Consider the following 18,908-nt stretch of genomic DNA (forward strand, 5'->3'; position numbering starts at 1 on the left):
GAGGAAGATCCATAAGGTCAGCAAATTATATCCTTGAACCTTTGTGAGAGTAAATATTTGCCCAAGGCAAGCAAGGCCTAACCTAACTTCAGGCTGACAGATTTGTTTACTTGGACTTTACATAGGACTGTAGGCTTTGGTCATAAGTTCATTAATTCACAAATTAATGTTATAGTGAGGCCTTATAACGAATGGCAAACATTTGAAAGTTCTTTTTGTAAGAAATGTTTTAATAGTAGACTCTTAAAGATCAATGATGGAGACTTCATGTTTACTATAACGACTGTTAATTTTAAGGAAGACTGACGTTTCAGAAGGGGTAGTGAAACTGAAATGAAGAGAGACACAGGGTAGTCACTATCTGAATGTTTAAATCACCAGAACTGTGAGTAAGCCGCATTTTAGTCACGAAGATTTCCCAAATGTGTTGACCCTAGCACATTGGTTTTAATGTAAAATTTAACAGCAAAAGGGGAAATGCACATTAATCTGATTGTAACTTCCAAAATCCAGTTTTAAGGGAAAACCCACACGAACATACATAGTTGTAAAGTGAGCTTAATAAACAGCATTTCAGTGGGGCGGGGGATCAGGTTGGCGGGGGTTGGGGGGGGGGGGGACAAGCGCAAGAATGGGAGTCAGGAGACCTGGGTTTTGGGTTGTGCCTGGCCAGCATGGAACCTCGCTGTCAGAGATTCACTCCATCACCTGTAGACAAAAGGGTGGGAGACTGCCCTCCAAGGACCTCCCAGCTCCAAAGGCTTGACAGTTCCCATAGTTCTGTTTGGGTAAGATTTTTTGTCATTAGAAGCAGTCACATTGACAATAATGTTGTTAGGTTCTTAATAGTCAGTAAGCCGTATTTAATGTGACGTCTTCATGTTACTGAGAGTAAAATTATGTACCAGAAAATAATAATTGAGCCTTTCAACTTTTAACATTCATCATGATTTCCTTACCGAGTGACCTTACCTCTCTTATCCTTAACCACTTTGGTATTTAATGCTGGTGACTATCCATTTCTTGAAATTATTCCTTCCCTTAACTTTCACAGTACATTTTTAAAAAATTTTTTAATACAAAAAGTGTTTACCAAAAAATATATATAAATTAGGAAATACGATTAAAATCAGCGATGCCACCACCACCTCACCCCGTCATTGTTTAAATCAGGGATATGGAGTATGTTCACTTGTTTATTGAGGAGTTTTCTTACAAAGTGTTAGACCCCCATTTCTTGCTTGTCAGGTGTGAGCTGCTCTTTCCCCTCCTAATCCTGAACTGCGATAGTCTTTCAGGCCCCACCCAGTCCTCTGTTCCTCCTGTCTTCTAACCAGCTAAACCAGGCCGGTAATCCCTGTTGCTTTCATCCGAAAGCCCTTGCTCCCTGGCCTGATCATCACGTAGCCACACCCAGTTCCTTAAACATTTTCATCATCACTCCCCACTCAGGTCAGTCACCTCATTATACCTCTGGGGCTTACCATGCAAATTCTTGCCTTCATGAATCTCTTCTTTTTCATCCTCCACCTGAAATGTTCTCTGCCTATCCAGATCCCATGTGTCTCTTGGCCCTGGTTGAGTCTGGCTCTTCCATTTATCCTTGTCTAGCTACTATTAGTCCCTGAGAATCCAAGCATTTTCCTGAGATTTCCTGAATCTGCATATAAGGGATGGTCAATTAGGAGGTGTATTGTTTTCTTATTTCTTTTTTTTTTTTTTTAAAGACTTTATTTATTTGAGAGAGAGTCAGAGAGAGTGTGAGAGGAGAGGTCAGAGGGAGAGGGAGAAGCAGAGCAGGGAGCCCGATGCAGGACTCGATCCCAGGACTCCAGGATCATGATCTGAGCCGAAGGCAGTCGCTTAACCAACTGAGCCACCCAGGCGCCCCTGTTTTCTTATTTCTTGTACACTGATCTTGTTGCTCTATCATTAATGTGCCTATACATTTTACGGTGTTGGATAATAATACTCAAAATGCACTTCTTCAAAAAATCTTTTGTAATTGAGGTAGAATTGACACGTGTTCGTTGCAGGTATACAACATAAAGATACTATAGAGTACTGTCGGAGATTATATAGGAAGGTTTGGAATATCAGACAGATGGGGAGTCAGGAGAAAACTTCATACTGAATATAATTTGTAGTGCTGATTTCTTGGCCTTTAACTGGGAATAGGAGCCAGTAAATGTCCAAACTTGATATTGTACCCCTTTAATCTCTCAGGATGTCCAGGCAGAATCTGCCTCTTAATACTGCCCTGAGGCTTAACTCCTGTTAATAAGTTTGGAACAGGAGTGGTAAGGAAGGCACCTACTGCTGCTGGCTGAGCTGGGTCCTGCCCTTTCTTACTGAGAATAGACAAGCAGTCTCTATCTCTGCAGAAAAGATGGTATTGTCATATGGCTTACGCAGATGAGCATTCCTGATAACCTAATTATTGTGATATGAATGGCTCTTGAGCAACTTGTCTCAGACCCCAGATAGAGTCTTAGGTTGACATCTTCTCACAATTAATTGACTTTTATATACCTGAGGTCTATTTTGCAAATTTGTCATAGAGAAACTCCTAAAAGTTGGGTAAGATTTAACACAGAAGCAAGAATAAAACACATGGAATATTAGACATTTAGTATTTTATTTTACAGGAGTCATGTAATTATGACTGTAATTATAATTACAGGAGACTAAGGAAGTAAGTTTACACAATGACTTTCTGAGATTTGTATTGGTGTGTCACTTTTTATCCTATGGTGTAATAATTGGGAACACCTTACCTAACCTAACATCTGTCTGAAGGTGGGTATTTGGGATATGCTGGACTATTTTATGTTTTACTAACTTGTAGGAAATCATAATAAAGGCTCTGTTTTCATCCCTGTATAGATTCTTTTCAGTTGTGTGTATATAGGAAATTATGTATTGGCAGTTGGAGGGGGAGAAAATCCCTTAGAGACCTTCATACCAATTTAGGTTTGACCATTGCTTTTGAACTTTTTATTTTGAAATATTTATAGATTCACAGGAACTTGTAAAACAAAACATACAGGGAGGGCCTCTGCACTTTGTGTGCATGTGTGTGTGACCTGTGTAGCTTCCTAGAGTCACTACCACAACTGTTCCAGAACTGTCTAGTCACCACAGGATTCCCTCCACCCCTTTATGGCCACACCTTTCCCCTCTCCCCCGGCCACACTAATTAGTTCTCCAGCTTTGTAATTTGTTACTTCAAGAATGCTGTATAAATGGAACCGGGCGGGTGTGTGTGTGTGTGTGTGTGTGTGTGTGTGTGTGGCAAGGGGTCAGTGCTCAGTGAAGCAGTCAGTTAAGCCACTGACTCTTGGTTTCAGCTCAGGTCATGATCTCGGGGTTATGAGATTGAACCCTGAGTTGGGCTTCACCCCAAACATAGAGAGTGCTTGGGATTCTCTCTCTCTCTTTCCCCCAGCCCCTCTGAAATAAATAAAGAAATCATTAAAAACATAAATAAATGAAATCCTGTAGTATGTAACCTTTGAGTTTTGGATTTTTTTCACTGCATAGTTTGGAGATTCATCTAAGTTGTTGCATGTGTGAAGTTCGTTCCTTTTTATTGCTAAGTAGTAGTCCATGGTAGGATATATCATGGTTTGCTTAACCAAAGAAAAACATGTGCTTGGTGTCCAGTTTCCAGAGCCATTATTAATAAAACTGTAATGAACTTTCATGTATCGGTTTTTGCACAGACATAAATTTTCATTTTTCCTGGTCACATGCAGAATGTGGGAATGCAGTTGCTGGGCCATACAGTGACTGGGTGTTTAGTTTTTAAGAAACCGCTCAGTTGTTTTCCAGAGTGGTGTACCACTGACTACTGTTTGATGGAAATATTTTGTAGCCTGGGTGGCCCGGTTGGTTAAGTGTTCTGTGTCTTGGTTTCGGCTCAGGTCATGATCTCAGGGTCGTGGGATTGAGCCCCGAGTCAGGCTCCACATTCAGTGGGGAGTCTACTTGAGGTTCTCTCTCTCTCTCTCTCTCTCCCATTGTACTCCCCAACTCATGCTTGCTTTCTCAATGCTCTAAATAAATAAGTAAAAATCTTTAAAAAATGAAAATACTTTGTAAGATAACATTTTTATAATATGCAACATATCTGCTGATTTTGGTAGCACTCTTGTTGCTATTAATATATCTGGTTGTTTCTACTGGTCTGAGGGGCAAAATGGCATTTCCCAATAGGCTTTGATTTAGGTTACCAGTCATTTTGATGGTCTTAATGCTTGAAGGAAACTCCCTTGGCTTTCACAAAACCACACATATTGCCCAAGTGAACCTCTCTTCTTTCTCTTCCTTCCTATTTCTAGAGAAGAGTTAAGCCCCAAATCTGGGCTTTGAATCCTATCTATAGAGAGCCTCTTTTCTTCGTTGTCTTTAGGCCCACCCACCTTATTGGTTTCTGCCTAAGTATTTAAGTTCTCTCCCGTATTGAAATTCCCTTCCCTTTGACCTTGTCCGCTACTCCCCTATCTGGCCGCTCTTGTTAGGCTATCCCTTTTGACTCTTCTGGCTCTATTCCACTGCTTTGTCTTCCTCTCACTTCCCACCATGTGTCCTATAATCTCAGCCTCCCTGGTTGACTACACTGCAATGGGCTTGCTGTTGCCACCAGCAGCCGCCTTGTAGCTCAGTCTGATGTCAGTGTTTCAGTGTTGTTCTTACCTGACTTCTAAGTACCATTCATTACCCGTGCTTACTTTCTCTTTGTAAAAACACTTTCTCCTTGCTCTGCTACCTCTTTGGACTGCTGCTCCTAACTGTCCTTTGCTGGTTTTACCCCCTCTGCACATCCCTTGGATCTTGGGTTAGCTCAGATTTCTGGATAAAGTTGGCTTTCCTCATTCTGGGTGATCTCACTGGCTGATGCCCATGTATTCATCTCCACCCTAGACCGCTCCCCCGAGCCACAGACCTTATATCCTTTTGCCTCCTAGACACCTCCCTTAACTCTTTCACAAACCCCTCACACACAGCACCTTTAAAACAGAATGTATTCTCTTCCCAGCATGCTTGCCTCTTAAAGGGTGGGGGGGCAAAAAAATCCTGACTCTTTTTTTCTGCAGTGTAGTCCTCAGTATATTAACACCTTATATACAACAATGGGAGTGCTACTAAATCCCACTTGCATTTAATTGAGTTTCCAGATTCGCTGGACTTTACCATTGTCCATTCAGTACCATTGTCCATTCAGTGCATGGCTTTCTGACCCACGCGTGTCTTGAGCACTCTTGCCTCTGCCATTAGTTGACTTGGGTTATTCCCACTACTACCAACTATACTCTTTATGGTCAAACATTTAATTAAATATTACACAGACTGAAATTGAGTGGGAAAAGGAATTGTTTTTGTGAAAACTAAATTGAATGCTTTGGAAAGTCTGAAAAATAAATTACTACAGTATTTTCTGTGGAATTAAGTAAGAGTGAGATAACTGTAAAGGGCTAGTAGAATTAGTCAAAATCTAGAAGGATTCTGCATTCTGCTTCTCAAGTGTCCAGGTCTTGCTCCACTTCAACTAAGCATTAGTCTGCAAGTGATAATAATAGATGAAGAAAGTGGTTAATGCAGAAAACATGATGTGGAAGTGGAATTCCAGTTAGTAGGCTCAAAGTCCGAGAAAAGCCCTGTTTCAAAATATTGGTGAATAAAATGCCTTTTTGCTTTAAGTTAAGGTGTTCAAGTCTGTTATCTTTTTTCCTCCATTATTTGTACCCATGCTGATAAGGGCTTCTGTCACCTCTTGCCTCTCCCAGTGATTGCAGGAGCTGTTCTCCATTATCACTACGCAGCTCACTGTCTTCCCCTGGTTTCTTCCATCAGCTTTCCGACAGGACATCTGCCCCAAGATTGGCCCTTCCCCAGCCCCTTCTTCATGCCATAGCCAGCGAGAACCACTGAAAGCATAAGCCTGAACGTGTCACCCATTTGCTTTAAAACTCCTAGAATCCAGACTTTTTAAAACTAGAAATCAAGGACATTTAGATCCAGCCTCCGCTTATGCCTCTAGTCTTGTCACATCGATTTTGGTTTTTTTTTTTTTTTTTTTTTTTTTTAAGATTTTATTTATTTATTTGACAGAGAGAGAGATCACAAGTAGGCAGAGAGGCCTGCAGAGGGAGGAGGAAACGTGCTCCCTGCGGAGCAGAGAGCCCGATGCGGGGCTTGATCCCAGGAGCCTGGGAGAGGCTTAACCCATTGGGCCACCCAGGTGCCCTCGTCTCAATGTTTTTGTGCTGCCGTCCCCTTCCTTCACGCTGGGTACCTGAACCAGGTTCACTGAACTTGTTCTGTCCATTCAGTGGAGGTGGTGGGATCTGTGCATGCCTTGCGGTGGGAGGATGCCAGGTGCTCTTGCCACCAGGTTTGCGTCTGCTCCTTCTCTGCCTGGAGCTTCCTTCCCTGTCCTTCACAAAGGTGCCCCACCTGCCTACCCCCCCAACCCCCGCAACTGACCCTCCTTTCCCATCAAGTCTCCGCTTTCCTTCAGGAAGCCTTTCTGACCCGCAAGCAGAGGGTCCCTTCTGTGTGCTTTTACAGCAACACCCTGTATTTCCCCCAAGTCTAGCTTTTAGCACTTGGTAGTTAATTATTCGTGTCCCTGGATTCCCTTCAAGGCAGCCGGACTGTGAAGTTCGGTGGGGATCAGGTCCAGCCAGTAATCTCGTTTGCTGCAGTCTCCACTTCACAGAGTTGAGTAAACAGATGAGTTTTCTGAATACCGGTTTCTGTGGAGAACACTTGAGTAAACCGCTTTGCTTCTTTTGTAGTTGCTGTCCCTGCTGGCCTTTATCTGCGAGGAAGTCGTGTCACAGTGCACACTGTGTGGAGGACTTTACTTTTTTGAATTCGTAAGCTGCAGTGCCTTTCTTCTGAGTCTCCTCATCCTCATTGTGTACTGCACTCCCGTTTACGACCAAGTCGATACTCCCAAAGTCAAGCAGTCGGTAAGCGTGAAGAAAATAGAACCCCTTGACGAAGAACATGGCTCTTTTGGAATCTTGTGTAGTTTTGTCACTCAGACGAGTGTTGCTTTTAAAACTCAGCATGAGAAGACGCTCCCCATGGTACCAGCTCTGCCCCTGAGCAACTCCATTTTTCCTGCCAAGCAAGGGGGTGGGAGAGGGGGAAAGTAAAATCAGAAAGGGAGCGACAGATGAGGTCAGGAGTTTACAATGATTGGTGGTTTAGTCTCATTCACACTAGGCATTTTTTAAAGATTAGGATTTTTGTCACTTCGATTTCTCACATTTCAGAGCATCCCTCATGGGTTCTATAGTTGTCCATTGGGTTCCTGCTCTACACCAGGCATTATGTTAGACGTGAGAGAGAGTGATGAGCTAATGTGATATATTTCTGGAGCTTTTCAGAGAAAGTACCACATGATGCTACCTATTTTGTTTTGATTTTTTGTTGTTGTTGTTGTTATGAAAGAAGTTACCAGTAAGTGAATTAAGGCACTTGTTGAATTCATTGTTCAGAAATTTCCCTTTTAATGAAAGTGCACACGAGAATTTTATTTTCACAGGATCAGTGTTGCGTAACTTTCTGAAGACCATCTGCTGGCGCACATTTTTATTTGAGTAGAGTGTGGATTTGTGAGATGACACATGAGATGATTCACATGTTTACTGTACTTAAGAATGGAGATGTTTCCTTCCTCAGTAGCACTGGAGCTAATAATAGTGGTTTCTGAAGAATTGTATGTGTCAGGGTTGCCATTCATCTCTCTGAGGGAAAAGATACAAATGAGGTTGAATTTTTAACTGTTAAGAACAAGGGATAATGAGCAATACAAACCAGTAAGATTCTGTTAATTTTTTAAACTAATGGGAAGTAAGCATTGGGTCATATATTAATATAAACCTAAAAGATGTACTTTGTTCTGTATACCCTTTGGTACATTGATACAACATTGATCTTTTTGATAAGAAACAAGATTAAAATATTTTCCAGTTTAATGGTCTAACTAAACAATGAGAAGCGTTTATTATATCAAAGGAGCATTTGAAAGTTATTTTTTAAAAAGTTATTTTTAAGTAAGTACTGATATTAAAATGTTAGAGGGGAAAATAAATCAGTCATTTCATTCTAAAACAGCTTTTATAAATATTTTACTATATCTCTTTTGGGTCTTTTTTTTCTGTTCATAGGTGATTAAGAGACATAGTCCTATATGTTGTACGTTTCACCTAACATTATAAGGATTTCATGTTTGTTTAAAACTTTTAAAAATCACTTTTACTCTTGCTCTGTTAATGTACCTAAATACTTTCTAATATCAGAGAAGTTTTCTATTTTACAGAAAATGTTTTGAGAATGTGGTGGTGGTGGTGGTAGTGTCTGGGGGGTGGGGGAAAATAAGGGGGAATCTGAAGGGTGGGATCTTTTCTCTTCCATGCTGTTGAGGCCCAGGTTCTGTTAAGAGTAACAACACCCAACACTAACAGGACATTTACTGTGTGCCTGGCACTGATCTAAGCCTTTTCTACTGATTAACTCTAATCTTTAGAATAACCTCTGAAGAAGAACTGTTATTACTCCCACTTTGTAGATGAAGAAACTAAGGCACACAGATGTCAAATAATGAATTCATTCAAAGTCATAGAGCCAAGTAGTAGTATAACTGGGATTTGAACTCAAATAGTCTGATTCTAGAATCCATGTTTCTTCTTCACTACTTTCTTCTTCTTCTTCTTCTTTTTTTTTTTTTTTTAAGAGTTGTATTTATTTATTTGACAGGCAGAGATCACAAGTAGGCAGAGAGGCAGGCAGAGAGAGAGAGGTGGATGCAGGCTCCCGTTGAGCAGAGGAGCCCTCTCAGCGGGATCTCAGGGCTCGATCCCAGGACTCTGGGATCATGACCTGAGCCGAAGACAGAGGCTTTAACCCACTGAGCCACCCAAGTGCCCTAACACCACGTTCTTCTGCCTCAGAATGGTTGTCTTGTTTAATGCCTCCTTAAATGTTCTCCAGATATCAGTAAATGTAGTTTTATTTGTATGTCACAGATTTGAAATAATATTCAAAGAAATAGGAAAAGCAGAGTAGTGCAGAAAAACCACCTCTTTTAGAAGCAAAGAGAAAATCTCTTAATTTTTTTTTTAATCTTAAATGCACAGTTGACATATAGGAATTCTGTATTGGATGCCTTATTGATATTAGATTTAGGAGACTGCACCTCAGAAAACTCCGAAAGTATCAGACTTAAAACCCTTTGGAATGGCCATCATTTTTACCAGTTTCTCCTGAGTCAAGTGTGCATGTCAAGCACTGGTTTCAATAGGCATCTGTGAGGAGCCTTATAAGATTATACCTGAGAAAACCCTTGGAAACCTAGGGAGAATTTCATGTCATGAGCTGCATCATGAGGAGATAAGGAAGCTTTGATAGAGTAGATAAATTCAACTTAAAAGCTCATTTTGGGTCACTCACTTGGAACAAGTGAAAGCAGTATGTTACTGCAGAAAGCTTAAGTATCTAGAAAACATACTATTGGCATAATTTTATGTAGTTAATGACAGGTGGTTCTTCTGATTCTCTTTTCTAGAGTGCTTTGCAGGCACTGAAGTACCCTCAGAGAGGCCTTCCTAACATAGAATACAGATCTTCCCAACTTACAGTGGGGTTATATCCCAATAAACCTGTCGTTAGTTGAAAAATGAGTCAAAGTGCATTTAATGCACTTGGCCCCCTGAACATCATAGCTTAGCCTGACCTACCTTCAGTGTGCTCAGAACACTTAAATTAGCATCCAGTTGGGCAAAATCATTGCCCAAAGGCTGTTCGATATTAAAGTATGGACTCATGTAATTGGGTACTATACTGAAAATGGCCAACAGCCTGGCCAGCCGTGTGGGTACAGAAGAGTTGTCAGCATACCTGTTGTTTACCCTTGTGACTGGTGGGTGGCCAGGAGCCACCGCCGCCGTGTAGCATCACGATGGAGGATCGTCCCATACCATGTTAGCTTGAGACAGCATCAAGATTCACAGTTTAGAGCACAGTTTCTCCTGAACGTGTAATTACACCATTTAAAGTTAAAAATCCTAAGTGGTGGAACCATTTTAAGTCAGGGACCATCTGGACTTTGAAAGGGAAGAAAAATTTTTTGTTTCTGCCTTTTGGGTTTTTTGGCTGGAAGTAAGATGGATTTAATAAACCTTTGACTTTGATAATATCAGTATGTCCTTGAGAAAAACACAAACACACGACCTTTTGGGGGAACTGCTCTTATTAAAAGATTATCTTGTGGGGCACCTGGGTGGCTCAGTGGATTAAGCCTCTGCCTTCGGCTCAGGTCATGATCTCAGGATCCTGGGATCGAGCCCCGCATGGGGGGGGGGGTCCTCTGCTCAGCAGGGAGCCTGCTTCCCCCTCTCCTTCTCTGCCTGCCTCTCTGCCTACTTGTGATCTCTCTCTCTCTGTCAAATAAATAAATAAAATCTTTAAATTAAATAAATAAATAAAAATAATTAAAAGATTATCTTGTGATGTGCTTTGAATACGCCATGTCCAAAGTGTGGATAGTGTTCCTTTATGGCCGGGGTTGGTGGGGGGTGTTAGTGAATGCCAGACTGATGGAAAAGTTAGAAGCTGAAGTATGTAGGTTTGGGCTATGTGAAAATAGACACAGAAAATACTGTGTTGCTGAAGTTTTTTAAAAATAAAAAACAGGGGCGCCTGGGTGGCTCAGTGGGTTAGGCCGCTGCCTTCGGCTCGGGTCATGATCCCAGGGTCCTGGGATGGAGCCCCGCATCGGGTTCTCTGCTCAGTGGGGAGCCTGCTTCCTCCTCTCTCTCTCTGCCTGCCTCTCTGCCTGCTTGTGATCTCTCTCTGTCAAATAAATAAATAAATAAAAATAAATAAAAAATAAAAATAAAAATAAAAAACAAAAGCATTTGTTTCTGTCAACCTAACTATGTTCTTTATGCACATTACAGGATTTTTATCTTACTGCGGGAACAGGATTTGTGTTTTTGTTGGCATCCATCATTTTCGTTTCCACACATGATAGGACCAAAGCTGAGATCGCTGCAACTGTGAGTATCTCATATTTCGAATCCTTGCTTAGTTTTGTTTCCTTAGAAATACGGAACTTGGAAAGTACTTGCCAAGTGATACAGTATGGGAGAGTAGTTTGTCTTGTAACTTATTTTTTAGCGTAATTTTGAATAGAGGACCTAAGTGCAAATAAATACGGTAGCCCTAGCAACCTAAGAACCCGTCTTTAGAATCTAGAATAAAAATCCATTTACTCCACTTATGAACATGTCACTGCTAATGGAAGTTGTAGAATTGACTTCGTTATCCTATATTTTTCTACTTTGCAGTCCATTAAAAATACACCTACATGCCAGGCCCTGTTCACGGTGTAGAGAATACATGAGAGAAATGATCCAAAGGTTCAGTCTTTATAATAAAAGATAAATAAATGTCTTTATCTGGAAACCTTAGGGGAGGGGCAATTTTTTTTTTTTTTTTAGGAGTTCAGTATATTATGGTTTTTCAAAAGGTAATCCTGCACATATTATATGACACCTTCAGACCTTCAGAGGACCTGGGGCAGCACCCTGTAATCCAACATATTAATATTTCTGAAGGATGAATATTCACAGTAAAAAGGATAAAGACTCTAAATAGTTTTACCTCATGCCACTTTTGAGCCCAGTAAATTATGAAAACTGCACTTTTGTGGGTTTTTGGATTTGGGAATGACAAATCAGGGATCATGCACCCGAATTGGTGCTGGTCTTATGAACGTGAGTAACTGATAGCTGTGTAACAAATCCTCTTACAAATCAGCTGGGTTCCAGTTAATCCTTGTCTCATGGCGAAAGTGAAGTTATAATTAATTGACTTGTCAGCTAAATAGATCATTAAAACTATTTTTAATTACAGAACAACTCTGCAGGAGTTCAGAGCCTTGCATGGTTCTATCTACCTGTTCACAGGAGTGCTGTTTACGAAGCACACATGTAAAGCAAGTGTAAAATAAAACAAATTAAATTAATGCTGAACCTTGACTCATTCCAGCCACAAGGAGTATTTCTGCATGGGCACATGAACCAATGGGTACATGAAGAGAAAATCAGTTTTAATAGACTGTTATGGTTAATTTCAGTTTATATACATATTTTTATTGTGGAGGAGTATGGTAAGAGTGATCAGTAAAATGTTTTGCAGTGTGGATATATATTACTAGAAAATCATTGGAGTGGGGCCCCTGGTTGACTCAGTTGGATGAGTAGTTGACTCTTGGTTTTGGCTCAGGGTTGTAAGATTGAGCCCTTACCTTGGGCTCTGAGCTCAGTGGGGAGTCTACTTGAGATTCTCTCCCTCTGCTGCTCCCCCAGCTTGCTCCCTCTCTCCCTCTCTATGTCGAAAATAAATAATTTTTTTTTGGTCAGAGAGAGAGAGAGTGAGCACAAGCAGGCAGGGGCAGAGGGAGAGGGAGAAGCAGACTCCCCGCTGAGCAAGGAGCTCAAGGAGGAACTCGGTCCCAGGACCCTGGGATCATGACCTGAGCTGAAGGTAGTGGCTTAACCAACTTGAGCCACCCAGGCATCCCTAAAATAAATAAATCTTCAAAAAATAAAATAAAATCCTTGGAAAAAATGAAACAGAATTGAGGAAAATTGAGTTGAAGGGGGAAAGAGAGCATGGCATGAAATTCTGAGCTATTAAAACAGCTTATTTGTGTGTTACAATCAGGTGATGTGTTAGATTATCACAGTATTTCGATTTCATTGCATATATTTAAGAGTAATGGTAGTTTAAGAACTCAGTATAATACGCTGGAAATTACCTTTTGCAACTGTTTAAATTATGAAAAAATTTGCAGACTAGAATGAGTGAGGGAAGCCATTAAAAAAAAGAAATTGAAGTATGTGAGCAAAAGATCTGGACGATCATTTCTCTGGATGTCCTGCATGGCCCAAAGCTCTCAAGGGGATCAGGGATGGCTTCACAGACACGATGACATCTGGTCTGTCCTTAAATTATGTAATATGTTCGTCGGGCAAATAAGGGGATAGATACCAAGATGCCATCAAGCCAAAATGAAGACTCCAGAGGGGAGAAGTGACTTGGGTTTGGAGATGTGGGATTGGTAATTAATTGTAGGTTGGACAGACGTGTTGGGGTGTTTGGGTGAATTAGTGAATTTGGAGCGGAGTTTGCTTCACAGTGGCATGAGGCAGAATGCATATTCTTTAGGAGAGAGGGGTTGGGAGTAAAGGGTTAAGACACTGGAGCAGAAGACAGCAAAATGTTAAAAATCTAGAACAGGGGCTCCTGGGTGGCTCAGTCGGTTAAGCGTCTACCTTCGGCTCAGGTCCTGATCCCAGGGTCCTGGGATCAAGTTCCACATCGAGCTCCCAGGTCAGCGGGGATCCTGCTTCTCCCTCTGCTGCTGCTCCCTCTGCTTGTGCTTGCTCTTTCCCCCTCTGCTCTCTGTGTCAAATAAAATCTTAAAAAAAAAATCGAGAGCAAAGTGCTGGTTACCAGAGGGGAGGTGGGTGAGGGGATGGGTGAATGGGTGATGGGGACAAAGGAGTGACTTGAGATGAGCACAGTGTGACATACGGAAGTGCTGAGTCACTGTGTCGTACACCTGAAACTAATATTACACTGTATGTTAACTAACTGGAATAGGAATAAAACCAAAAAACAATAATAAAAATCATGGAGAGATGGGGTGTTAGAGGTGGAAGGGACTTTAGCCATCACCTGCATCCATTTTTCCTTTTTACAGAGCAGTTCTTTGCCCCATTTCTTTAAGAGTTTTGCTAGTGTAGATCCCGTCTTGACGGAACTCTCAGAAGGTTTGATCATATGTTAGAAGAGTACAATGAGGAAGTGATTTTAAGGAAGAGGGAGTAGGTTGTAGTGTCATGTTGCTGTGTCATTACAGTGTGACAGTTAACTGGAAAATGGTTTTTAGGTAATGTAACCTAGACGTATCTTAAAAATAGAGTTTCTGTTGATCAGACACTGGATAGTGATTACTTCTTGCCATTTTCACCTGTGCTCAGCTCCCTACTCACATAGTTCGCTTCCCTCCTCTGGGGTCAGGCTAACCATGGCTAATAATCTTGTGTTTTGTATCATTTTATAGGATTTTGTTTTTCCTCTGTTAAACTTAGTATCATAGGTTGGCACCCCACACGTACACATGCACATGTAAGACAGGACATCTCTATTTTGCGAAACTTCAACTAATAGCCATTATTCTAGAATTTCTTTTTATAACATCTGTCTTTTTGATGCCCTTAAAAATTCCTTTATTACTAGGATTAAGAATAATGTGTATAAGATAGGGATGCCTGGGTGGCTCAGTTGGTTAGACATCTGCCTTCAGCTCAGGTCATGATCCTGGGGTCCTGGAATTGAGTCCTCTGTCAGGCTTCCTGCTTAGCAGGGAGTCTGCTTCTCCTTCTCCCTCTAACCCTCCCTCTACTAGTGCTCTCTATCCCTCCCTGCCCCGGCCTTGTTCTCACTCACTCTAGTGCTCTCTTCGCTGTGCATGCGTGTTCTTGGTCTCTCTCTCTCTCTGTGCACGCTCTCTTAAATCTTAAAAAGTAAATGTGGATAAAATTGGTGAATCGTCTTGTTTGTATAAAACACTCCCAGAGCCAAGTAGGAAATGGGAGATTATATTCCAAAATCTGTCACATAAACCCTTGCTCTTTCTTCACCTCAGGTGTTTGGATTTCTAGCAAGTATTATGTTCCTGTCTGACTTTGTCATTATGCTCTTCGAGAGACGACAGGAATCCCAGATGAGGAAACCAGAGGCTGCCAGGAGCGCAGGGGCCCTCACAGAACCACTTAATGCTTAAGGACTTTGGGGACCGGGTGTTACATAAGGTATTGACTGCGTGCCGCCTGAGCCCTGGCCGAAGCTCATCTAGAATTTGTGTAATTGTTAAACCACTTCTTTTGGAGACCAAGGGGAAGGGCAGGAAGGCAGTTTTATTAACTTTGGCCCATGTGTCAGTCACCGCAAATTAGGTCAGTGTTTGGGGGTTTAAAAAAAAAATTTCTTTTTAAATAACAGTTAAAACTTCTGTCACATGAAATGGTTCTGCTTTTTTGTTTTGAACGTGAGGACAGTTTCTTTAAATCTCATAGCTCAACTGATTCTAATTTATTCCGTCATTGTTAACTAGGCCTAGCTTTCAAATTAAGACTGTACAGCCAGCATAATTAAATTTATCCATTTAGAAATTGTTTTATTTTCAAATTAATTTGTTTAGCCAGGAGTTTTTTAGGTTTTTTTTGTTTGTTTGTTTTTTGTTGTTGTGGTGGGGTTTTGTTTTTTTTTTTTTTTTTGATGATCAGATACAACTTAATGTATATTTAAGAGATCACTATTTAAAATATTGGACTAGGGTTTTTTTTTTCCCCCTTAAAAATGTAATACCCAGGCTTTACTGTATGTCAGTCTTAAAATTGTTTAACATTTTAGGATAATATTAACTCTTTCTGAGACCTTTTATAGCCTAATAGAAACTATATAGGAGGTGTTGGTATTTTGTATATATAAAAGCAACAACATCAGAAACCCCACGTTTATACTGCACTTTGGTGGTTGGTGATAAGCAAAAACAAAACAACCCCACCACCACCACCAAAAAAAAGAACCAACAACCATTATAAAACACTTAGAAGAAATGGAAGTAACTCTCATGGCTAAGGACCAAAGATAAGGAAGATAGACTTTTTGCACCATACAGTGAAAGGAATTATAAAAACAGTCTTCAAGCACTTACCACTGTCTGAAGAGATAAGTTCACACTAGGAGTTCAGAATTGGTCCCTTCCCCTACTGGCATACGGTCATTTCTACTGAAGCCAGTACAGCTCTGGAAGTCTCAGTAAGTGTTTTCCTTGAAGGCTTCCCTCTTTAAGACCCCAGCCTTTGATTTTTCATCTATTCGAGATTCTCCTTGTTCTGTCTTCTTATCCCCATGGTCCGTATGCTGCTTCATCATCTGACAGAGGTGAGTGTCTAGCTCTGACTCTTGCTTGATGGTGGTGGTCTTTAGGTGGTCCACAATTTGGGGCTCTTTTAATTGCATAGTATATGTAGCAGGATCTTTCGGGTTCTTGTTCCCACATTGGGCATTACTCTAACTTCTGTTTGGGGGAGCCCTTCTTAAGGAAGTGAGGATCTAGCAAATCCCGGCCTGGTGAATACTAATGATGGTGTAAGGCAGTAGTCAACCCATTCTCAAGAGACACTTCATAACTAGTTGGGAGAATTGTCTCTGCTGGCAGGCTGTCTTAGAGACCACCAGACAAGGCGCTCAAGATCAGACCTTTCTGACCAAGTGGTTCTCAGAATAGACCTGTCTTGTCCTCTTCTTGGATTTTTGACTCCGGACTCTAGAGTTCAGGCAGTGAGCCATGCAGCTGGTGTTCTTCAAGACTTTGGTGGAGGTCTCCTGGGCTAGTCGGCCTGGGTTTTCTATAGGAAGGAGTGGAATCATGTTTCCAGTGAGACAATTTAGTGGCCCTGCCCTTTTTAAATTTCTCATTTGTGTGTTAGTCAAGGTGGTGAATGTGGTGGTCAGAATTCATCATTATGGCCAGACACAGCCTCTGCTCTGTCTTCACTGACTCAGGACCTTAGCCCTTTACCAGAGCGTGGGTGCCAGCTGGTGCTGATGGTGTAATCACCACTGCCTCCCTGGGAGGCAACGAAACCAATCACTGATGCTGTTGTTTTTCTGGGCATGGCATCCAAGAGAGGAGAAATAGCCTGGGTCTGGTCTGCAAGAATGAAGAGCAGTGCAAAGACAACCCACTTCTGGTCAGCAGGTTCTGGAATTTCCCATCTAACTGTACCACTGTCATTTGAAATACCATCTAGACCCAGCTGGGTTTCACAGCAAGTGGTCTGGGCTACCTCTGCCCCCCCATCCCCACGCACAGACTTAGTTGAGGTTGATGGACATGTCCCCGCCGGCCTCACACATGGAGCGCGTTGACATTGAGCTTCAGCTCTGCTTGCTCTGAGGCTTTGTTTCCATTTATTTGATTGGGGCACAAGTGGGCCTCATAGCTGCCACTTAATCCTTCCCTTTTCAGAAAGATCAGATATTCACTAGTATTTTTGGTCACTCTAGAACTATTCTTCATAGTGGTGGTTATGGGACCCGTGACGGATTAGCCTCCCTCTTCTATAGAAGGAATGAGAGGAAAAAGACCATGTGGAAAATAAAAAGTTTTCAAGGAGAACTTGGGACCAAAACCCCTTCTATGTCCAAAACAGGGCACACTCAATAAACTGAAGTTTAACACAATTTTTTATTAACAGCCATATTAGACTTAATTTGTTATATTTTATACAAATAAACTGTTTAGAGTAGTTTTTAAAAATTATAAGGGAAATGAACGTACAGTATAAAAATTTTATAATTGTACTTAAATTATGTTCTGTTTGGGGACTGGGAAATGTATTTTTACATTGTTTATGGCCAATTGCTTTTGTATTTATCAATTTAAATCCTGTGCGTCTTTTTTTTATCATCTCTCTCAATGTCAAATTTTTTAGTCTTTTTAAATAAATCCATTTTATTGTCTGACTCTGTAGTTGTTTCATTATTTCAGAATCCTGATGCTCAAGGTGTCTGGGTGGCTCAGTCAGTTAGGAGGCTGCCTTCAGTTCAGGCCCTGATCCCAGAGTCCTGGGATCCAGCCTAACATCGGGTTCCCTGCTCAGTGGGGAGTCTGCTTCTCCCTTTGAGTTCCCCCACCCCTGCTCTCCCTCTCTCTCTCCCCCCGCCCCCCCACCTCAAATAAATAAATAAAATCTTTCAGGAAAAAAAAAAGGAAGCCTGATGCTGAGATGAGACCTTTCTCCAGAGTTCTAGGAATTGGCTCCAAAAATGTGGTAAGTCCCTGTGTAGGACACTGAACTGTGGGTCCACCCAGGTATGGGGCACAGGCAGAAAAGAAACAAGCCCTCTTCCTACCTAGGGGCTGTTCCTCTTGTTGCCAAGACAGAACACACCTTCAAACAGTATTTTTAGGGAGCCATAGAGGAATGTTACGGAGTGAACACCTTGAAATACTTGTAAAGAAGCACATTGGGGCTCTCCCATCCCATTTCTCGATGTGGCTAAACAGTGCTAAAAACAAAATAGGCACATTCTTTTTCAGACAGTCCAGTGACTGGGAACGTGTGAAACAACTAGGCTGGTTCTGATAAAGCTACAACTGTTTGTATCATTTGCAGAATTCCTGCCTCCAGTCTGGACAAAAAGAACAAGATCTTTATAGTCATCGAGAACTCACTGGAATTTGTACATTCTTCAGAGTTTTGTGTTTTGTTTTGATAAAGAACAATGTGTATTGATGTGCAGTCAATGGCGAGGAGCAGAAAACCCAATTTAAACAGGTCTTAACCAGTTCATAAGGTCTTAAACAGTTCATACCTTTCATAAGAAGCCTGGGTGAGGTGGTTCTGTGATGGTCAGAGTTTGGTGGCTCAGTGGTACTATGAAGCGCCCAGACTCTCTCTGTGTTTTTCTGCCCATCCATCTTCTGCTGTGAATTTTTATCCTTAGGATTAACCATCTTTGGTGTAGCAAGATGGAGGCAACATGTCCAGACATCACCCACTTGCACGACTATATCCAAAGGCCCGAAGAGAAGAGATTGTGTATTTCTCTGTTCCTAAGGAGTTCCTTCTTCCCAGAAGCCGCTCAGTAGACTTCACCTACTTGTCTTTTACTAGAAGACTTTAAATGCCTCTTTTTAAATCACTTACGTGCAGAATGGCATTACTGAAGAAATGGCCTAAAGTAGTCCAAATTCCTCTCCTTAGGTGGGAACACCCTTTGGAGCATAGTCTTCTGTTACTGGA

At 41.4% G+C, this 18,908-nt stretch overlaps 1 protein-coding gene across 3 annotated transcripts in view; it reads left to right on the forward strand.

Moving 5' to 3' along the window:
* Window positions 1–18,908, forward strand: part of CMTM6 (CKLF like MARVEL transmembrane domain containing 6) — a 50,838-nt gene that overhangs the window by 4,375 nt on the left and 27,555 nt on the right. The window contains exons 2-4 of one of the 3 annotated variants that reach the window (XM_059390779.1): window positions 6,804–6,980; window positions 10,977–11,075; window positions 14,738–17,625. In XM_059390779.1, the coding sequence (XP_059246762.1) occupies window positions 6,804–6,980; window positions 10,977–11,075; window positions 14,738–14,875 (414 nt within the window). In that variant the 3' untranslated portion in view covers window positions 14,876–17,625. Of the gene's footprint in view, window positions 1–6,803; window positions 6,981–10,976; window positions 11,076–11,934; window positions 12,047–14,737; window positions 17,626–18,908 lie in introns of those variants that run through there. The other 2 variants (XM_059390781.1, XM_059390780.1) reach the window with 2 other exon arrangements.

Source organism: Mustela nigripes, chromosome 2, assembly GCF_022355385.1.
Source record: "Mustela nigripes isolate SB6536 chromosome 2, MUSNIG.SB6536, whole genome shotgun sequence".
In the NCBI taxonomy this organism is placed as follows: Eukaryota; Metazoa; Chordata; class Mammalia; order Carnivora; family Mustelidae; genus Mustela; species Mustela nigripes.